Raw genomic sequence first — 23,077 nt, 5'->3', positions numbered from 1 at the left:
TCAGTAGCTCTTACACACACCAAACTTTACATTTTTATTCCTGTCTATATCCTGAAGGCTTTTACAGAATGGTTTGTTCATATATAATTTGTTTGATTTTATACAACATTTTATTCCACCAAAAATTGCAAAAAATATATAGTTGAAGTATTTTCTGAATAATGGAAGGACAAAATATGAAAAATTCCCTCTGTAATATCATTTGACTCTAATATGTCAAAAATATAAAATTTTGAAACGGACTTCCAGTGTTTAGATTTTTGTACTAGAAATGTATGCAAATTAGCACATATTTTATTAAATAATAGCTCATTTGCAGATTTAAAGGGATAGTTCACCCAAAATGAACATTTGATGTTTATCTGCTTACCCCCAGGGCATCCAAGATGTAGGTTACTTTGTTTCCCCAGAAGAACACAAACAAAGATTTTTAACGAAAACCAGGCAGTCTGTCAGCCAAATAATGGAAGTGGATGGGCACCAGACCTTTAAAAGTAAACAAAAACATGCACAGACAAATCCAAATTACACCCTGCGACTCTTACGATACACTGATGTCCTAAGACACGAAACAATCGTTTTTTGTGAAAAACTGAACAGTATTTATATGATTTTTTACCTTTGATACACATCCACGTCCATCTGTCCTAAGCATGAGCTTTTCATCCGTAGAATACGCAAATGCCGTAAGGGGAAATCGGTGAAAAGTCCCGGATGAGTTTGTGCAAGCAAACATAATCTTTTAGCTTTAAATCGGTTTGAACAATCAGGATAAGCGCAAGTAATTACCATTTTGAATAGCCGCTATACCCACAATCTCTGTGCACTATGTAAGGGCTTCCGGGTTCCGGCGTTTGTGTATACTACGTCAGAGAGTGTTCACATGTAACGAGCCGGATGCCAAACTCCTGCTCAGGAGAGATGGACGTGGCTGTGTATCAAAGGTAAAAAATGATATAAATACTGTTCAGTATCTCACAAAAACCAATCGTTTCATGTCTTAGGACATCAATGTATCGTAACGAGTCGCAGGGTGCAATTTGGATTTGTCTGTGCATGTTTTTGTTTACTTTTAAAGGTCTGGTGCCCATCCACTTCCATTATTTGACTGACAGACTGCACCGGTTTTCGTTAAAAATCTTCGTTTGTGTTCTGCTGAGGAAACAAAGTCACCTACATCTTGGATGCCCTGGGGGTAAGCAGATAAACATCACATTTTCATTTTTGGGTGAACTATCCCTTTAAACCTAACATTTAGAAAACTTGTAATACAAAAAATGTTTGCAATTATCAATGTAATCAATCAACTGGGTAAGTAAGGCAATAACTATTAGTTAATTTTTTTACCCTATTCACCTTCAGTGTCTCACCTTATATGTGACCCTGGACCACAAAACCAGTCTTAAGTCGCTGGGATATATTTGTAGCAATAGCCAAAAATACATTGCATGGGTCAAAATTTTAGATTTTTCTTTTTTGCCAAAAATCATTAAGAAATTAAGTAACGTTCATGTTCCATGAAGATTTTTTGTAAAATTCCTACTGTAAACATATCAAAACGTAATTTTTGATTTGTAATATGCATTGTTAAGAACCTAATTTGGACAACTTTAAAGGTGATTTTCTCAGTCTTTTTGATTTTTTTGCATCCTCAGATTTCTGATTTCAAATAGATGTATCTCAGTCAAATATTGTCCTATCCTAACAAACCATACATCAATAGAAAGCTTATTTACTGAGCTTTCATATGATGTATAAATCTCAGTTTTGTCAAATTTAACCTTATGACTGGTTTTGTGGTCCAGGGTCACATATGTGTTTCACAGAAGAAAGTCATACAGGTTTGGAACAGTGTTGTTTTTGACAACCATCTTAGATTTAGTCTTAGTCTTAGTCTTTTGGACTAAAATGCTTATTAGTTTTAGTCCAATTTTATTCACTTCTATATGTGATAGTTTTAGTCCAATTTTAGTCGACGAAAAGTCAAAAAGGTTTTAGTCTATTTTTAGTCAAAAAAAGGGGGAACAAATTATACTTTTAACAAATTATTGTAGGTCAGTAAGTATTTTGCTGTTGGGTAGTGTCACTTATAAGTTGTGAAAATAGCAGATCTATAGTTCAACACAATGTGAGCTTCCGGATCGACTATTTTCACCAATAATTACAATAATGAAGGAATGGTTTTAGACATAAAAGACATATTTGAAATACACCCATAGGTCCTCTCGCCGTTTGCGAACACCAATCATGGTTAATCGTCTGTCTGTCTGAGTGCCAACAATGTGACGTGTTGAGCATGTTGTGCGCTGCACCAAACATGGATAGAATGCTAAAACGGCTTGCCATACTAGTATGGCAAAGAGTATTTAATGCTAAAACGGCTTGCCATAGCGGCAGATACTTTTTAGGTTGTAATTGGCATGCACAATAAGCAGAAATGTCATGCATTTTAAACGTCTGACGGACCACCCACTAACATTTTCGTCTATTCTCGTCTCGTCAACGAAAACTCACACACGTCTCGTTATGTTTTAGTCATCAACGAGCCATTTTTGCCTCGTCATCGTCTCGTTATCGTCATGAAAAAAAGTGGCGTCAACGAAATGATTTCGTCATCGTTGACGAAAACAACACTGGTTTGGAATGACATGAGAGTGTGTAAATAATGACAGATGTTTGATTTTTGCATGAACTAAACCTAAAACATTCAGTATGTTTAATTTCACAAGTGTGAAAATAACAGAAAATAAAAGATTTGTTGACAGTAAAAGCATTACACTGCAAAAAATGCTTTTCCTACTTAGATTTTCTGTCTTGTTTCCAGCCAAAATACCTAAAATTTTTAAATCAAGAATGATCTTCTAAACGAGTAAAAATAGGAAAAAACAAGCCAAAATTAAGTGCGTTTTTGCTTGAAACAAGCAAAATAATCTGCCAATGGGGTAAGAAAAATAATTTTGTTTTCTGTCTGAAAAAATATTTTTTTGCTTACCCCATTGGCAGATTATTTAGCTTGTTCTAAGCAAAAACTCAGTTCATTTTGACTTGTTTTTTCTGAAAACAAGACAATAATTTTTACACGTCTAGAAAATTCTTCTTAATTTAAGAAATTTTAGATATTTTGGCTGGAAACAAGACAATAAATCTAAGTAAAAAAAAGCATTTTTTGCAGTGTACGAATCCAAATAAAGTGCATTTGATTCACTTTTATTGAATGGAAAAGACCACACTGCAAAAAAGATGTTCTTATTTCTTGTTTCCAGCCGAAATATCTAAAAATTCTTAAATCAAGAAGGATTTTCTAGACAAGTACCCCACTGGCAGATTATTTGGCTTGTTCTAAGCAAAAACTCACTTCATTTCGACTTGTTTTTTTCTGAAAACAAGACAATAATCTTTACTTTAAATTTCCGATATTTTGGCTGGAAACAAGACAAAAAATCTAAGTAAAAAAAGCATTTTTTGCAGTGTAAACATGTCTAGGGCAGTGGCAGATAATGTCAGTGCTGTTTTCATTGCCACATTACAGTTTACACACAAAGCTCAACCAGAAGTACAGAAACTTGAAAATCTACACATATACAGTACTACCTCGATTTTTAACCAAAGCGCAAAAAACCCTAAAACATTTAGGAACGTTTCAGGGAAATATGGCAAGTAAATTTTCAAGAGAATTTGGCATGACGTGACCACACCAAATTAAACCTTATAATTTCATACCATTTTCCACCCCTGTGTGAAACAAACACACAAACGGCAGCAAAGTGAGACAAACCACTAAATGCAGGGTAAAATTATTTGAGTAGGGTTATTATCATTAAAACTTAAACGTAAACCATAAAAAACAAACATTTTGTTACTTGAAACAAAATGTGACCCTGGGTTACAAAACCAGTCTTATGTTTGTAGCAATAGCCAAAAATACATCAGTATCTATTTTTCTTTTATGCCAAAAATCATTAGTACATGAAATAAAGATCATGTTCCATAAAGATATTTTGTACATTTCCTACTGTAAATATATCAAGACTTAATTTTTGATTAGTAATATGCATAGCTAAGAACTTCATTTTGCCAACTTTAAAGGCGATTTTCTCAATATCTCAATTCTTTTGCACCCTCAGATTACAGATTTTCAAATAGTTGTATCTCAACCAAATATTGTCATATTTTAACAAACCATACCATGTATGTATCCTTATGACTGGGTTTTGTAGTCTAGGGTATTTTATTTAAACTGGCAGAAAATAGTCTGATATGTCTGTTATTATTGTTAACTAAAACTATTGGAAAACATGGATGGAGTATTACAAAGTATTACAAGTATTAAAATAAATATATTTTAACTTTTTTTATTTTTAACAAGTAGATTAACTTAGTGCACTAAAATAACAAAAAAATAAAAATAAAAATAAAAATAATAAATAATAAAAATGTTATAGATATTCAAAAAAATTAATATAAATGACAAAAATGCACAACAAAATCACTACAAATTTTACTGAAGTTTAAGTGAAGAAGAAATCTAATTAAAAATATTAACAAAAACTATAATAGCATATCAATGATACTAAAATAACTGCATTTGAGCCAAGAGTATGTTAATGTAAGAAATACACTGCGGCTTAAAAGTTTGGGATCAATACAATTTTTTTATGCTTTTTAAAGGAGACTTTTCTGCTCATCAACGATTTGTTTATTTGATTAAAAATACAGAAAAAACTGTAATATTGTGAAATGTTAATGCAATTTAAAATAGTGGATTTCTATTTCAATATACTTTAAAATATAATTTATTCCTGTGATGCAAAGCTGAATTTTCAGCAGCATTACTTCAGTCTTCAGTGTCACATGATCTTTCCGAAATCATTCTAATATGCTGATTTATTATCAGTTTTGTGCTGCTTAATATATTTTTGGGAATCTGTGATACTTTTAACTTTTTTCAGAACTCTTTGATAAATAAAACGTTAAAAAGAACAGCTTTTGTTTAAAATAGAAAACTTTTGTAACAATAAACGCCTCGTTCAAAGTTTAGGGTCAGTACATTTTTTCTTTCTTTCTCTCTTTGAAAGAAATTATTACTTTTATTCAGCAAGGATGTGTCAAACTAATAAAAAGTAATAGTTATATATATTGTTAGAAAAGATTTCTATTTTGAATAAATTACATTCTTTTTAACTTTTTATTCATCAAAGATTCCCAAAAATATTAAGCAGCACAACTATTTCCAACATTGATAATAAATCAGTATATTAGAATGATTTCTGAAGGATCATGTGACACTGAAGACTGCAGTAATGATGCAGAAAATTTAGCATTGCATCACAGAAATAATATTTTATTTTAACGTATATTAAAATTAAAAAACAGTTTTTTTTTATATTGCAATAATATTGCTTTTTTTTTTTTTAAATAAATGGAACTTTAACAGGCATAAGAGACTTAAAAAAAACAATAAAAATCTTACTGATCTCAAACTTTTGAGCAGCACTGTAAATATTGCTATCTGAATACTGTATCTTTTAGAATTATGAATGTTTTTAGATCAGACTGACCTGCTTTCTCTCTGGTCCGATTTATATTCAATCGCGATCAGCAGGAGTTTCAGCTTCACATAGCAGAGTCTGCAAAGAAACTTGTTCATTTAAAAATAAATTACACGTAACAGATGAGCAATAATCACATTTATAGGACATTTATCTTGTTTACATCTATTTACATCAGCAATTTCACAGCTAAGTCATACAGAAACATATCCACATAATTAAGAAAGATAGAAAACCAGTCAAAAGTTTGGACATATTCGGCTGAATTTGTTTCTTATGTTCTTAAACATAATCCTTTTGAGCATCTGGCTTGTGCTTATATACATTTTTATAGACATAAACATTTAATATGTGACTTTCTTCACAAAACAAATATTTAACAAAGTGTGGCATCTTTGAAATTGCTCAAAATATAATAGTTTGCATTTCACTACATGATTCCCATAACTTCAATTTGTGTCATTTCGTCATTTTTAATAACTGTACTCTCATACACTCTTACAAATAAAGGTGCTTTAAAAGGTTCTTCACAGCGATGCCATAGAAGAACCATTTTTGGTTCCACAAAGAACCATTCAGTCAAAGGTTCTTTAAAGAACCATCACTTTCTTACCTTTTTATAATCTGAAGAACCTTTGTAAAACAGAAAGGTTCTTCAGATGTTCAAGGTTCTTTATGGAACCATTTAGACAAATTAGGTTCTTCTATGGCATCATTAAGCACCTTTATTTTTAAGATTTACTAACATATGAAAAATAGTCAAAATAAGTGCACCCATCATACTTACTCACAAACAGTGGGGAAGGACAAACCCACGAAGGCACTGGACAGATACTCCGTGTACATTTCATTGGCTACTCCCTCTAAATAATACTTCTGCCATGTGTCTTCTTCAATCTAAACGGAGGGAAGTTGTGAGTTTCAAACAGGATTCAGACAGTAATACAATAACTTTTACTCGTCTAGAAAATCCTTCTTAATTTAATTTTTTTTAGATATTTTGGTTGAAAACAAGACAAAAAAAATCGAAGAAAACCATTTTTTGCAGTGTACCGTATCACTGTTTGAATCCTGTACTGGAAAATATGCTTTTTTTACTTAGATTTTTTGTCTTGTTTCCAGCCAAAATATCGGAAATTTAAAGTAAAGATTATTGTCTTGTTTTCAGAAAAAAGTCCAAATGAAGTGAGTTTTTGCTTAGAACAAGCCAAATAATCTGCCAGTGGGGTACTTGTTTAGAAAATCCTTCTTGATTTAAGAATTTTTAGATATTTCGGCTGGAAACAAGAAATAAGAACATCTTTTTTGCAGTGTGGTCTTTTCCATTCAATAAAAGTGAATCAAATGCACTTTATTTTGATTCGTACACTGCAAAAAATGCTTTTCTTACTTAGATTTATTGTCCTGTTTCCAGCCAAAATATTTAAAATTCTTAAATCAAGAAGGATTTTCTAAACAAGTACAAAGTAAGTTTTTGCTTAGAACAAGCTAAATAATCTGCCAATGGGGTAAGAAAAATAATCTAGTTTTAAAACAAGATTTCTTTGGCTTACCCCATTGGCAGATTATTTTGCTTGTTCTAAGCAAAAACTTACAAATAATTTTTACTCGTCTAGAAAATCCTTCTTAATTTAAATTTTTTTTAGATATTTTGGTTGAAAACAAGACAAAAAAATCGAAGAAAAACATTTTTTGCAGTGTACCGTATCACTGTTTGAATCCTGTACTGGAAAATATGCTTTTCTTTCTTTTTTTTATTTTTGTCTTGTTTCCAGCCAAAATATCTAAAATTCTTCAATCAAGAAGGATTTTCTAGACGAGTAAAAAATTATTGTCTTGTTTTAAAAAAAAGGATCAAAATATAGTGAGTTTTTGCTTAGAACAAGCTAAATAATCTGCCAATGGGGTAAGAAAAATAATCTAGTTTTCTGTTTAAAATAAGATTTCTTTTGCTTATCCCATTGGCAGATTTTTTTTACTTGTTCTAAGCAAAAACGTAAAAATAAATTGTACTTGTTTAGAAAGTCCTTCTTGATTTAAGAATTTTTCGATATTTTGCCTGGAAACAAGACAAAAAATCTAAGTAAGAAAAGCACTTTTTGCAATGCAGGATTTAAACAGTGTTACAGTATACTGCAAAAAATGGTTTTCTTAGATTTTTTTGTCTTGTTTTCAACCAAAATATCTAAAAAATTCTTAAATCAAGAAGGATTTTCTAGACGAGTAAAAATTCTTGTCTTGTTTTCTGAAAAAACAAGCCAAAATGAAGTGAATTTTTGCTTAGAACAAACAAAATAATCTGCCAATGGGGTAAGCAAAAAAAAAAATATTTCAAAAAGAAAAGATATTTTTCTTACCCCATTGGCAGATTATTTTGCTTGTTTCAAGCCAAAACGCACTTAAATTAGACTTGTTTTTTCTGAAAAGAAGACAATAATTTTTACTCCTCAAGAAAATCCTTCTTGATTTAAGAATTCTTAGATATTTTGACTGGAAACAAGACAAAAAATCTAAGAAACAAAAGTATTTTTTGCAATGCAGGATTTTAACAGTGTAAAAGTACACTGCAAAAAATGGTTGTCTTAGATTTTTTTGTCTTGTTTTCAACCAAAATATCTAAAAAATTCTTAAATCAAGATGGATTTTCTAGACAGGTAAAAATTATTGTCTTGTTTTCTGAAAAAACAAGCCAAAATGAAGTGATTTTTTGCTTAGAACAAACAAAATAATCTGCCAGTGGGGTCCTTGTTTAGAAAATCCTTCTTGATTTAAGAATTTTTAGATATTTCGGCTGGAAACAAGACAAAAATCTAAGTAAGAAAAGCATTTTTTGCAATGCAGGATTTAAACAGTGTTACAGTATACTGCAAAAAATGTTTTTCTTAGATTTTATTTGTCTTGTTTTCAACCAAAATATCAAAAAAATTCTTAAATCAAGAAGGATTTTCTAGACGAGTAAAAATTATTGTCTTGTTTTCTGAAAAAACAAGCCAAAATGAAGTGAATTTTTGCTTAGAACAAACAAAATAATCTGCCAATGGGGTAAGCAAAAAAAAAAATATTTCAAAAAGAAAACAAGATATTTTTCTTACCCCATTGGCAGATTATTTTGCTTGTTTCAAGCCAAAATGCACTTAAATTAGACTTATTTTTCTGAAAAGAAGACAATAATTTTTACTCCTCAAGAAAATCCTTCTTGGTTTAAGAATTCTTAGATATTTTGCCTGGAAACAAGACAAAAAATCTAAGAAACAAAAGCATTTTTTGCAATGCAGGATTTAAACAGTGTTACAGTATACTGCAAAAAATGGTTTTCTTAGATTTTTTTGTCTTGTTTCCAGTCAAAATATCTAAAAAATTCTTAAATCAAGAAGGATTTTCTAGACGAGTAAAAATTATTGTCTTGTTTTCTGAAAAAACAAGCCAAAATGAAGTGATTTTTTGCTTAGAACAAACAAAATAATCTGCCAGTGGGGTCCTTGTTTAGAAAATCCTTCTTGATTTAAGAATTTTTCGATATTTCGGCTGGAAACAAGAAATAAGAACATCTTTTTTGCAGTGTGGTCTTTTCCATTCAATAAAAGTGAATCAAATGCACTTTATTTTGATTCGTACACTGCAAAAAATGCTTTTCTTACTTAGATTTATTGTCTTGTTTCCAGCCAAAATATTTAAAATTCTTAAATCAAGAAGGATTTTCTAAACAAGTACAAAGTAAGTCTTTGCTTAGAACAAGCTAAATAATCTGCCAATGGGGTAAGAAAAATAATCTAATTTTAAAATAAGATTTCTTTTGCTTACCCCATTGGAAGATTATTTTGCTTGTTCTAAGCAAAAACTTACAAATAATTTTTACTTGTTTAGAAAATCCTTCTTGATTTAAGAGTTTTTCGATATTTTGCCTGGAAACAAGACAAAAAATCTAAGTAAGAAAAGCATTTTTTGCAATGCAGGATTTAAACAGTGTTACAGTATACTGCAAAAAATGGTTGTCTTAGATTGTTTTGTCTTGTTTTCAACCAAAATATCTAAAAAATTCTTAAATCAAGATGGATTTTCTAGACGAGTAAAAATTATTGTCTTGTTTTCTGAAAAAACAAGCCAAAATGAAGTGAATTTTTGCTTAGAACAAACAAAATAATCTGCCAATGGGGTAAGCAAAAAAAAAAATATTTCAAAAAGAAAACAAGATTATTTTTCTTACCCCATTGGCAGATTATTTTGCTTGTTTCAAGCCAAAATGCACTTAAATTAGACTTGTTTTTTCTGAAAAGACGACAATAACTTTTACTCTTCAAGAAAATCCTTCTTGATTTAAGAATTCTTAGATATTTTGACTGGAAACAAGACAAAAAATCTAAGAAACAAAAGTATTTTTTGCAATGCAGGATTTTAACAGTGTAAAAGTACACTGCAAAAAATGGTTGTCTTAGATTTTTTTGTCTTGTTTTCAACCAAAATATCTAAAAAATTCTTAAATCAAGATGGATTTTCTAGACAGGTAAAAATTATTGTCTTGTTTTCTGAAAAAACAAGCCAAAATGAAGTGATTTTTTGCTTAGAACAAACAAAATAATCTGCCAGTGGGGTCCTTGTTTAGAAAATCCTTCTTGATTTAAGAATTTTTAGATATTTCGGCTGGAAACAAGAAATAAGAACATCTTTTTTGCAGTGTGGTCTTTTCCATTCAATAAAAGTGAATCAAATGCACTTTATTTTGATTCGTGCACTGCAAAAAATGCTTTTCTTACTTAGATTTATTGTCCTGTTTCCAGCCAAAATATTTAAAATTCTTAAATCAAGAAGGATTTTCTAAACAAGTACAAAATAAGTTTTTGCTTAAAACAAGCTAAATAATCTGCCAATGGGGTAAGAAAAATAATCTAGTTTTAAAATAAGATTTCTTTTGCTTTCCCCATTGGAAGATTATTTTGCTTGTTCTAAGCAAAAACTTACAAATAATTTTTACTTGTTTAGAAAATCCTTCTTGATTTAAGAGTTTTTCGATATTTTGCCTGGAAACAAGACAAAAAATCTAAGAAAAGCATTTTTTGCAATGCAGGATTTAAACAGTGTTACAGTATACTGCAAAAAATGGTTTTCTTAGATTTTTTTGTCTTGTTTTCAACCAAAATATCTAAAAAATTCTTAAATCAAGAAGGATTTTCTAGACGAGTAAAAATTATTGTCTTGTTTTCTGAAAAAACAAGCCAAAATGAAGTGAATTTTTGTTTAGAACAAACAAAATAATCTGCCAATGGGGTAAGCAAAAAAAAAAAAATTCAAAAAGAAAACAAGATATTTTTCTTACCCCATTGGCAGATTATTTTGCTTGTTTCAAGCCAAAATGCACTTAAATTAGACTTGTTTTTTCTGAAAAGACGACAATAACTTTTACTCCTCAAGAAAATCCTTCTTGATTTAAGAATTCTTAGATATTTTGCCTGGAAACAAGACAAAAAAATCTAAGAAACAAAAGCATTTTTTGCAGTGTGTGGACTGGACTGACCTTGATGTAGGACCTCATGGAGAAGAGGTTGGCCAGCATGGTGGACAGACCCTGAGCCAGGCAGCTCTGGGCGATGAAGCCCAGCTTTAGCTCGGCGAGGCAGATGGCGTCATCGCCTTCCTTCCAGTTCCAGCTCGGGATGTTGAGAAGATGAGCCTGGAGAAGAACAGAAAACAGAAATACATAATAAGATTTTAAGGGGAGACACTGCAGGCAAAAACACTGTTTTTTCATGCACCTGTCAAGTTTGAGATTTTGGGCTTTTTGGTGTTTCATAAAGTGTTTTTTCAGACTAGTAGAATAAAACCACCCAAAAGACACTGTTAAGTGTTTCTTTTATAGTGCTTTTTCTACTTGTGCCAATAGATTTCAATTACAATACATATTTTTAAAGGCTGTTTTCTCAACATGAGTTTTTTCTCCTACACTGAGCCAAAAATCTCCACTTCAGTAGCACTTACATACACCAAACTTGACATTTTTATTCCTGTCTATATTCTAAAGATTTCTACACTGCAAAAATGCTTTTCTTACTTAGATTTTTTGTCTTGTTTCCAGCCAAAATATCTAAAAATTCTTGAATCAGGAAGGATTTTCTAGACAAGTAAAAATTTGTGTCTTGTTTTTAGTAAAAACAAGTCAAAATTAGGTGAGTTTTTGCTTAAAACAAGCAAAATAATCTGCCAATGGGGTAAGAAAAATAATATAGTTGTCTGCTTGAAATAAGATTATTTTTCTTACCCCATTGGCAGATTATTTTGCTTGTTTTAAGCAAAAATTCACTTAATTTTGACTTGTTTTTACTAAAAACAAGATAATAATTTTTACTTGTCTAGAAAATCCTTCCTGATTCAAGATTTTTTTGATATTTTGGCTGGAAACAAGACAAAAAATCTACGTAAGAAAAGCATTTTTTGCAGTGTATAGAGGGATTTCTTCTGTTCATATATAATTTGCTTGATTTTATACATTTTAGTTCCCCAAAATGGTAAAAAATACATGTTTTTTCTGAATTATGGAGTGACAATATGAGATACCCCAAATCCTCTCTGTAAAAACATTTGACTCTATTAAGTCAAAAAATTAAACAATAATTTTGAAACTGACTTCATCCAGTGTTTAGATTGTTGTACTAGAAATGTATGCAAATTAGCGCATATTTTATTAAATAATGGCTCATTTGCATGTTTAAACCTAACATTTTAGAAAACTTGTAATACAAAAAATGTTTGCAATTATCAATGTAGTCAATTAACTGAGTAAGTAAGGCGATACACTGCAAAAATGCTTTTCTTACTCTGATTTTTTGTCTTGTTTTCAGCCAAAATATCAAAAAAATGATTAAATCAAAAAGTTAAAAAAAAAATCTTGTTTTTAGAAAAAACAAGTCAAAATTAAGTGCATTTTTGCTAGAAGCAAAAATAATCTTGTTTTCGGTTTGAAATAAAAAACGATTCTTAGTTTTCAAAGTTACAGTAACTTGTTGAATTCTAAAGATCATGAAAAGAGAAAATGCTGATGAAAATCGACATTTTGGCTGTAAAACTTTATTTTGGTACTCTAAATAATATTATAAGTGGACTTAACTCACCTTATTGTGGTACTGCAGCATCTGTGTAATGATTCGGATCTTTGGATGGTAGTTTTTAATGGATATCACCCTAGAAAAATACACATCACACTTTATATCTTCTGAAATCTATCAAAGATTTTTGAGTTGAATGCAATAATTGTTATTTAATTTTTTTTTTTTTTTTTTTTTTTTGGAAGGTTTGAATAAAATGGGCAAACTGTCTCACCTCATGATATTGGATGCATCTTCAGCGTCAGGATCTGCACAGTATTTATTGGCTAAGATCAGACAGGCATCGGCCGACTCAATCTAGAAAAATGAGATTAAAAAAAAAAACAGATTAATGAATAAACTTTACAGTTTGCAGGGTTCCCATATTTTTGTCCAGTGAATTTCCTTTTCCATGAGTTCAATTGTTTGTTATTACTGCATAAATTTAACACCATTCAGTCAAATGGCTAGAAAATCATTCAGACCAATCATTGAATCAGCTCAAATGATAAAAAAAAACAAATAATAAAAATAAAAATAAAATAAAAAAAGATTCAAAAATTAGCTATTACTATTATTTTAAAAATTCTTTATGCACGGTTATAGCTATTGTTCATATTTTAAATTTAGATTCCATTAATATACTATTACTATTTTGTTAATATATATGAATTAGATTTTATTTCTTACTTTGATTTTAGATAAAGTTTTAGAAATGTAGCTTTTTTGGGAATTTTTATTAGTTCCTAAGTCTTTTTTCAATTAATTTTCATTTATTCAGTGCCTTAGCAACCAGCTGAAATTGGATTTTTTAATAAAAAAAACAAATAATAAATAAAAAAAGCTTTTTAAATATATTTTTAATAATGTTTTATATATATATATATATATATATATATATATATATATATATATATATATATACATACACACACACACACACACACACACACACACACACACACACAATGATTAAATCATGGTAACATGTTTTTTTCACTTATTGTCAAAACTTAATTTTTCAAGTTATACAAGATTTGACTGGAAGTCAGTTTAAAATAATTTAAATTGAAATGACTAGCAAAGACCATTTGATCACTTTAAAAAAAATTAGGCGCCAACCAATTATTTTTTTACAGTGTACAACACAAATTCCTCCGATAGTTCCAGGTTTTCTGTGCTTATAAGAAACCAAGACTGCATATTAAAGCCGTACCTTGACTCGAGCGAGATCATGAGGGTTGAGAACGGATCCCTGGTAAAACTCCACCTGTGTGAAGTGTCTCTTGAATAAGGCTTCCAGCTCAAGATTAGGGGAAATACTGAGAAAACACACACAACGGCAATGTGAGACCAAGTCAGTCACTCATGAAGCAGAGCAGCATGACCATTCTTCACATCTTTTGTGCAGATGACCACTCTATTCAATTTCAAAATCATACTCACTTATGGAGAAAAACTATTTCTACATTGACATCATCCCTGTCCTTGTGTAGGAAGTCTTTAAGGAAGTTGGAGACGCTCTCCAGCGTGATGTGACCGCAGACGACTATATGCCTGAGAAACGCAACGGGTGCGAAATTATAAGAAAACACCACAGCAAGAGAGAAAACCACCCAGTTCATACATTTAACACAACATTTATCCTTAAAATTATGCAAAATCGTGTCAAATCACCCATGAGCATGTACTGATTTAAAGGAGTCTGGGTGGATTTTCTGGGTGGGTTTTATACTGTAACAACAACAAACCTTGTCTTGAGTTTACTTTAAAAACAATAACAACAACACGTGAGTTTAAAGCAATAACAGCAATGCAGTGCCACTGTAATGAATTAAAGACCCCATGAAATCACTACTCAGACTTTAATGAACATTTAATGGGCTAAAGATACGAATATAATCTGAAGCCATAAAGATAATCTCCTAAGAGAAAGACAATAGTTTTGAAATGCTTATATCTGCTAAATGAGCAAATGCTGTAGATGAGCACAAAGCTAATAGACTAAAACCACAAAACACCCATACTGATTTCATGGGGACTTTAAAGCCAAAGCATCAGAGCTATTTAACAAACAACAATAAGAAGCTTTACTAATGATCTGAAAAGTATAATCCATCAAAATGACTGCTGATGAATAATTATATTATAAACTAATGCAAGCATGTATTTCAAATGTAAATTGTGCACAGACACAAACAATAACAATGAATTTTGAATTTTGTGATTGATATTGTGAAAATGTGAATATTTGTGACGCTTTACAAAATGGCTTGTTAGTATTATTTAAAATAAGTTTTAAATAGTTTGAAAAGGCTAAATCAAAACAAATTTTATATATGCATGAATATATTTGTTTTTGAGTCTTTTCTGCTTACCAAGGCTACAGTTATTTGATACAGTAAAATACAGTAAAATTATGAAATATTATTAGAATTTAAAATAGCTTTTCTCTATGTGAATCTTGTGTAAAATGTAATTTATTTCTGTGATGCGCAGCTGAATTTTCAGCATCATTACTCCAGCCTTCCGTATGAATATATTTGTTTTTGAGTCTTTTCTGTTCACCAAGGCTGCATTTATTTGATCAAAAATGCTGTAAAATTATGAAATATTATTAGAATTTAAAATGGGGTTTTCTATGTAAATCTATTGTAAAATGTAATTTATTTCTGTGATGCGCAGCTGAATTTTCAGCATTATTACTTCAGTCTTCAGTATGAATATATTTGTTTTTGAGTCTTTTCTGCTCACCAAGGCTGCATTTATTTGATCAAAAATGCTGTAAAATTATGAAATATTATTAGAATTTAAAATGGGGTTTTCTATGTAAATCTATTGTAAAATGTAATTTATTTCTGTGATGCGCAGCTGAATTTTCAGCGTTATTACTTCAGTCTTCAGTATGAATATATTTGTTTTTGAGTCTTTTCTGTTCACCAAGGCTACAATTATTTGACAAAAATACAGTAAAATTATGAAATATTATTAGAATTTAAAATAGCTGTTTGCTATTTTCATATTTGTTAAACTGTAATTTATTCCGGTAAATCAAAGCTGAATTTTCAGCATCATTACTCCAGTCTTCAGTATGAATATATTTGTTTTTGAGTCTTTTCTGCTCACCAAGGCTCCAATTATTTGATCAAAAATACAGTAAAATTATGAAATATTATTAGAATTTAAAATAGCTGTTTGCTATTTTCATATTTGTTAAACTGTAATTTATTCCTGTAAATCAAAGCTGAATTTTCAGCACCATTACACCAGTCTTCAGTATGAATATATTTGTTTGAGTCTTTTCTGCTCACCAAGGCTACAATTATTTGATAAAAAAACAGTAAAATTATGAAATATTATTAGAATTTAAAATAGCTGTTCTCTATGTGAATCTTTTGTAAAATGTAATTTATTTCTGTGATGCGCAGCTGAATTTTCAGCATCATTACTCCAGTCTCCAGTATGAATATATTTGTTTTTGGGTCTTTTCTGCTCACCAAGGCTGCATTTATTTGATCAAAAATGCTGTAAAATTATGAAATATTTTTAGAATTTAAAAAAAGCTACTTTCTATTTTAAAATCTGTTAAAGTGTATTTTATTCCTGTAAGTCAAAGCTGAATTTTCAGCATCATTTCTCCAGCCTTCAGTAAGAATATATTGGTTTTTAAGTCTTTTCTGCTTACCAAGGCTGCATTTATTTGATCAAAAACACAGTAAAATTATGAAATATTACTATAATTTAAAATTATAGTTTATGTTTTCTATTTTTATATCGGTTAAAGTGTAATTTATTCCTGTGAGTCAAAGCTGAATTTTCAGCATCATTACTGCAGTCTTAAGTTTCACATGATCTTTCAGAAATCATTCAAATATGCTGATTTGCTGCTCAAGAAACATTTCTGCTATTATTAGTGTTACAAAAAGTTAGAAAGAAAGAAATCTTTTTTTAACATTATGAATGTCTTTACTGTCACTTTTGATCAATTTAAATAAAGTGTCACAAGTAGCACGAATCAGCAAGCGATGAGCGACTCACACGCGACAAGCAATGAGATGATTTGTGCCATTTGACCCCAGACCCTCATAATAATACTACTTCCTGTGGAGAAGCTCCTCTGACATCACAGGAAGCCGTATACAGCGACTTCCTGTGAGGTCAGAGTCGGCGCTTCTCCTTTACGGCAGACCCTGCGGAAAATAAGAACCTTTTCATTAGAGGTTCGGCGCCTTGGATCCTTTGACTTACTTTCTTCCTCGGGTCGAGTTATAACTCCCTCCATATTTCTTCCGATTAAGGATGAGAGCAGCGATTTCAGGCACGTAGCGAGCAAACATTGCCTACATGCATGGGACAGAGAGAGAGACGAGCATGCAGACGGGCCGAGCGCACTGAGCGAGCGCAGCCCAACCCGCGGTACTTACTTTCTGCCATTTACTGCACTATAGGAACCACCATATTTCTTGCGGTTTCCTATTAACTCTATGATTTCAGGAACGTAGCTGGCAAACATGGCCTGGAGGAGGAGACAGGAGACACAGGACAATAGAAGTCTGCCAATGCTTCTACTTTCAGTAGAAGAGAGATTTCATATCAGAAATAAGAGGCTTAAAGGAATAATTCAGCCCAAAATGAAAATTCAGTCAATGTTTGATCAACCTCATGTCATTACAAACCAATACGACTTGCTCTCCTCAGCGATTAAAAAGATGCATGTATAAAAAACAATGAGCGTCTTTTTGCAAAACAATAAAAATGATAATTGATCAAGCTTTAAAAAATACAAAAAAGCATTGTAAAAATGCTTTACAGCTAAATCGACTGAATTAAAGTCACTATTATCACAAACTGATGAACTTTACACAGTTATTAAAATGAACTAAGGCTGTATAAATAAATTAATTTAATTATAAAAAATATTATTAAAAAATTATATTCTACATTTAAAAATGTGTACATTTTGCATTTATTTAATTTTTACATTTAACATTGCATTTAAAAAAATTACATTTATTTAAAATAATTAATTGAAATAAATAAAAAAATATTTTTGTATAATATTTATATTATTTTTTATAAGAAACCAATATGAATAATTAACATTAAAATAATACTTTATTCTCAATATTTTATTGATTGGTTTATATGGGGAAAAATTAAAATAAGTTGGTTTTAAAACATTCAGATAAGCAGTAAATAAATTGTATTTCAAAAGTATATATATATATTTATTGCATTTCACTGACCAAAAATTATAGTTATGCATTAATGTGTTGATTAGTGTAAAAAATGTTTATATTATATAAATTTTTATTTATAAAATATTGTATATAATTCATATATATATTTTTTTTAATAATTAAATTTAAATAGAAACTTAATATTATATATTAATATTAATTATACATTAATATATCTGAAAATAATGTTTCTAGATTCATATTTTATTACTTTATTTATATGAAAATAAATAATTTGGGAATAATTAGGTCTTAAAACTCTCAATTATAAGAGTTCATAATTTCTTTATATTGAAATAATGTTAATATTAATAATAAAATGTTAACTGTTATATCTTTACAATATTTAAAAAAATATTTTTGTAATTAATTAATTTATATATTTATATAGTTTAATTTAAATATAGTTAAATAAAATATTAATAATTAAATTACAATTTTTGTATTTTTGTTTTTATATTTTATTTTATTACATTTTTTATATTTTATTTTATTTTATTACATTTATATAAATATTTTATTACTTTATTTTTTTATAAATAAATCTTTATGGCAATAAGCCGATCTTAAAACCTTCAGATAATTATTTTTTTTAATAATAAATAAATTATAACTACTTAATTTACTCTTAATGATTTGAATGTTTGTTTACTAATTATTTTAATATAATAATGTACCTACAGACAAGGTTTATTATATAGTTTACAGCATTACTTGAGAACTGAGGTTGAAATTGTCTCGTATTTGAAGAATTTGCTTCATTTATTCTCATATTTTCCTGTTTGAAGCTGGTTTGAAACAATCTGTATTGTATAAAAAAGTGCTATAGAAACGAATGTGATTTGATTTCTGAAGTCATAATTATGATTGTCTCATGGACTCCCCATTGACTTTCATTATATAGAAAAAGGAGCCAAATGTTTCTAAAATTGACCTTTTGAGCTCCACTCAAGAAAGAAATGACATGAGGCTGAGTAAACCATGACAGAATGATCATTTCTGCACAAACTATCCCTTTAAGTGTAAAATACTGGAGCTTAATAATGCAGACAGATTGAGTAACAGTGAGAATCAGAATGCTTGTATACATGCATTGCTCGGAATTTAGAGAAGGTTTTAGGTTAAAGTAAAAGCATTCTGTTTGACAAATATCCCTGTTTTAAGAGATATCGGTGTTGGAGAGAAGAAAAGTCACAGATGAGATTCAGTCTGCTGTTTTAAGAGGGAAAACGGTGATGTAAAGGAGGAAACCTCAAGAGCCATGTTTAGTCCAAACAAACTCTTACGCTGGGCGGATATGACCACCACTGTCACCTCTAACAATGCTGCAAGAGTTTGCAAATTTTTTTTATATTAAAATAATGTTAATTTTTTTTATATTTAAAAAAAAAATCATATTTTTGTTGATATTAGTGTAATTGTTTTAATATATCTATATCATAACATTTTAATTAATATTAAAATTATATTTTAATATTAATAATTTATCATTTTATTTAATGAAAATCATTATGGCAATAAGTTGTTCTTACAACTTTTAGATAAGCAGTGAAATGTCTTTCAAAACACTTTTTATTTTATTTATTTATTAATTTATTTAAATATAGTTAAATAAAATATTAATAATAATTATAAATAATATTATTTTAAATTGATTCAATTAACTTTACAATTTTTGTAATTTTTTATTTTTATTACATTTTTATATTTTAATTTTAGAATATTTTATATTGATTTTTATATTGATTTTTTTTAAATTATTTATATAGATATTTTATTACTTTATTTATATTTTTAATAATCTTTAAACTTTCAGATAATCAGTGAAATGTCTTTCGAAAACACTTTGAGACACAGGTTTTTATTTTTAGTTTTACTTTATTTTATTTTTGTATTATACTGACCAAAAGAACCATAAATAGAGCAAACTGGAAAGACATTAATGTATCTTTAATTTATTTTGTGTAGAAAATGTTTCATAAAAGCATTCCATTACATAGTACAACAAATAGCTAAATGTATTTGGCTTTACCAACTTTATGAAAAATATTAATAATAAAATGTTAATGGTTATATCTTCACAATATTTAAAAATATATATGTTAGTAATCAATATAATTTTTATATATTTATATAGTTTAATTTACATATATTTAAATAAAATATGAATAATAGTTCAAATTAATATTAATATAAATTAAATAATAAATTAACCTCATTTTTGTAATCTTTTAATATTTATTAAATTTTGTATATTTTATTTGTATTATATTTTATATGTATTTTTTATATTGAGTTTTTAAAATTATTACTTTATTTATATTGAAAAAATTCTTTATGGCAATAAGCTGATCTTAAAAATTTCAGATAAGCAGTGAAATGTCTTTCAAAACACTTTTGAAGAGGTTTTTATTTTTAGTTTTTTATTATTTTATTTTATTTTTGTATTATACTGACCGAATAAATCATAAACAGGACAAACTGGAAAGACCTACGGTGCTTTATTATTGTATCTTTAAATTATTTTGTGTATAAAATGTTTTATAAAAGCATTCCATTACATAGTACAACAAATAGCTAAATGTATTTGGCTTTACCAACTTTATGAAAAATATTAATAATAAAATGTTAATGTTAAATAATTTTCATAAAAATAATATTAATAACAATTAATATTAAAATAATATCTGAGACAGTCATATATGCATGATGTATGTTGACATTGTGACGTTGTGCATATCTCAACCCTTCGTAGAGTTTGTTGGAGTTTGGGTGGGGGTAAACTGGGTCGGGTCGTCTAAAACCGCAGTCAGTCATGATTTCTACAAACAGAATTACTTTGTACTCCCTAATGATGGTTCCACTTATTACACGAAATCAACAAATATAGCATTTGCAATATAGAAATACTTGTTTAAGAACCAAAAACACGCAATGCAGTACAAGCAAAAAACACAAGATCTTTCCATCATGACAAACAGAAGCTGGGAACATTTGGATGGGATTGAAGCAAAATGAAGGGTTCGTTTTCCAGCTCTGGTTGTCAAGGATACAATGATTAAGGACCTGATCATTGGAGGCAGAAATGCAGGCTGTGGGTTAATTATTATTTCATTAGGCTTTTTACCAATCCTCCGAGAATGAAGAAGACCATGAAAAGGCGGCCCAGGGTTGTTTTAGCACAAACATCTCCGTAACCCACTGTGGACATGGTTACCATGAGTAAGTACACACACTCCCAGTAGGAAAGCGGTTGGGAATTTTGGAAGTTTTCCCAAGGATCCCCTGAGTTTTCCACCTGAAAACACACCAACAGCCTCAGTATTGCTATTTAAGCTTCACTTTGTCAACATGAAGTCAAAATTGATCCTATTGAGCAAAAATACAGCTTTTTTCATGCACCTGTCAAGTTTGAGATTTGGGGCTTTTTGGTTTTTCATAAAGTGTTTTTTCAGACTAGTGGAAAGAAAACACCCAATAGACACTGTTAAGTGTTTTTTTATAGCACTTTATCTATTTGTGTCAATAGATTTCAATTACAAAACATATTTTTAAAGGCAGTTTTCTTCTAAATGAGTTTTTTTTCTCCTACACTGAGCCATAAATCTCCACTTCAGTAGCACTTACACACATCAAATTTTACATTTTTATTCCTGTCTATATTCTGAAGGTTTTTACAGAGGGATTTGTTCATATATAATTTGCTTGATTTTATACAACATTTTATTCCCCCCAAAAATAGTATTTTTCTGAATTATGGAGTGACAGAATAAGATACCTCTGTAAAAACATTTGACTCTAATATGTCAAAAAAAAGTTAAACAAGAATTTTGAAACTTCATCCAGTGTTTAGACTTTTTGTACTAGAAATGTATGCAAATTAGCGCATATTTCATTAAACAATGCCTTATTTGCATATTTAAACCTAACATTTTTGAAAACTTGTAAAACAAAAACTGTTTGCAATTATCAATTAGTACATTTTTTTACCTTATTCACCTTCAGTGTCTCGCCTTAATTAGATTTAGAGAAATGTGTCATTCCACCACTTGCTCACCAATGAGTGTGAATGGGTGCCGTCAGAATGAGAGTCCAAACAGCTGATAAAAACATCACAATGATCCACACCACTCCAGTCCATCAGTTAACATCTTGAGAAGACAAAACCTTTTGGTTTTTAACTAAAATACGAGTTCATAATCCACAACAACGCTTCCTCCATTGAAAAACTGGTCTGGTCTGAATCAGGAGAGAAATCTGTTTACAAGCCAAAACAGCTCTAAACAAATACGTGGCTGGATTTTGTTGTGAGAGACAACAGGAGATGGATTTTTACACTGGAGGAAGCATTATTATGGATTATAGACTCATATTTTGGCCAGAAACATTGGTTTTTGAAGTTTAAAACATCTTATTGATGGATTAGGTTCTTATAAACATGCAGCTTTTGTCTTCTCAAGATGTTAACTGATGGACTGGAGTGGTGTGGATTACTTGTGGATTATTGTGATGTTTTTATTAACTGTTTGGATTCTCATTCTGATGGCACCCATTCACATCCATTGGTGAGCAAGTGATGGAATGACATATTTCTCTAATGTATTTGAACTAATAAACATCACAATAATCCACAAATAATCCACACCACTTCAGCCCATCAGTTAACATCTTGAGAAGACAAAAACTGAAAAAAATCCATCATTAAGATGTTTTTAACTAAAATATGAGTCCATAATCTATAATAACGCTTCCTCCAGTAAAGAACTGGTCTGGTCTGAATCAGGAGAGAAATCTGTTTACAAGCCAAAACAGCTCTAAACAAATACATGTCTGGATTTTGATGTGAGAGACAATAGGAGATGGACTTTTACAATGAAGGAAGTGTTATTATGGATTATGGACTCATATTTTGGCCAGAAGCATTGGTTTGAAGTTTAAAAACATATTATTGATGGATTAGGCTCTTATAAACATGCAGCTCTTGTCTTCTCAAGATGTTATCTGATGGACAAGAGTGGTGTGGATTACATGAGGATTATTTTTTCAGGTTTTTATCATCTTATTCTGACGGCACCCATCACATCCATTGGTGAGCAAGTGATGGAATGACACATTTCTCCAAATCTGATTAAGAAACAAACTTATGTTTTTGTCAAATTGTGAATAACTCAAAAGTGCACATCATTCCAAAGTAGAAAAAGTTTGTTTTTGTGAT

The 23,077-nt window shown here is 29.6% G+C and overlaps 1 protein-coding gene across 1 annotated transcript in view; it reads right to left on the bottom strand.

Annotated features, from left to right (window-relative positions):
* LOC141297563 (calcium-activated potassium channel subunit alpha-1-like) overlaps nucleotides 1-23,077 on the bottom strand; it is a 68,753-nt gene that overhangs the window by 27,007 nt on the left and 18,669 nt on the right. Inside the window, exons 8-16 of the mRNA XM_073827979.1 lie at nucleotides 20,990-21,160; nucleotides 17,047-17,138; nucleotides 14,069-14,179; nucleotides 13,839-13,944; nucleotides 12,858-12,940; nucleotides 12,650-12,719; nucleotides 11,059-11,214; nucleotides 6,337-6,446; nucleotides 5,559-5,627 (exon numbers count right to left, since the gene is read on the bottom strand). Of these exons, the coding sequence (XP_073684080.1) occupies nucleotides 5,559-5,627; nucleotides 6,337-6,446; nucleotides 11,059-11,214; nucleotides 12,650-12,719; nucleotides 12,858-12,940; nucleotides 13,839-13,944; nucleotides 14,069-14,179; nucleotides 17,047-17,138; nucleotides 20,990-21,160 (968 nt within the window). The remainder of the gene's footprint in view (nucleotides 1-5,558; nucleotides 5,628-6,336; nucleotides 6,447-11,058; nucleotides 11,215-12,649; nucleotides 12,720-12,857; nucleotides 12,941-13,838; nucleotides 13,945-14,068; nucleotides 14,180-17,046; nucleotides 17,139-20,989; nucleotides 21,161-23,077) is intronic.

This window comes from Garra rufa, chromosome 22 (genome assembly GCF_049309525.1).
Source record: "Garra rufa chromosome 22, GarRuf1.0, whole genome shotgun sequence".
In the NCBI taxonomy this organism is placed as follows: Eukaryota; Metazoa; Chordata; class Actinopteri; order Cypriniformes; family Cyprinidae; genus Garra; species Garra rufa.
The sequence above is the reverse complement of the archived record's forward strand: the minus strand, read 5'-3'. Positions and strand labels throughout refer to the sequence as shown.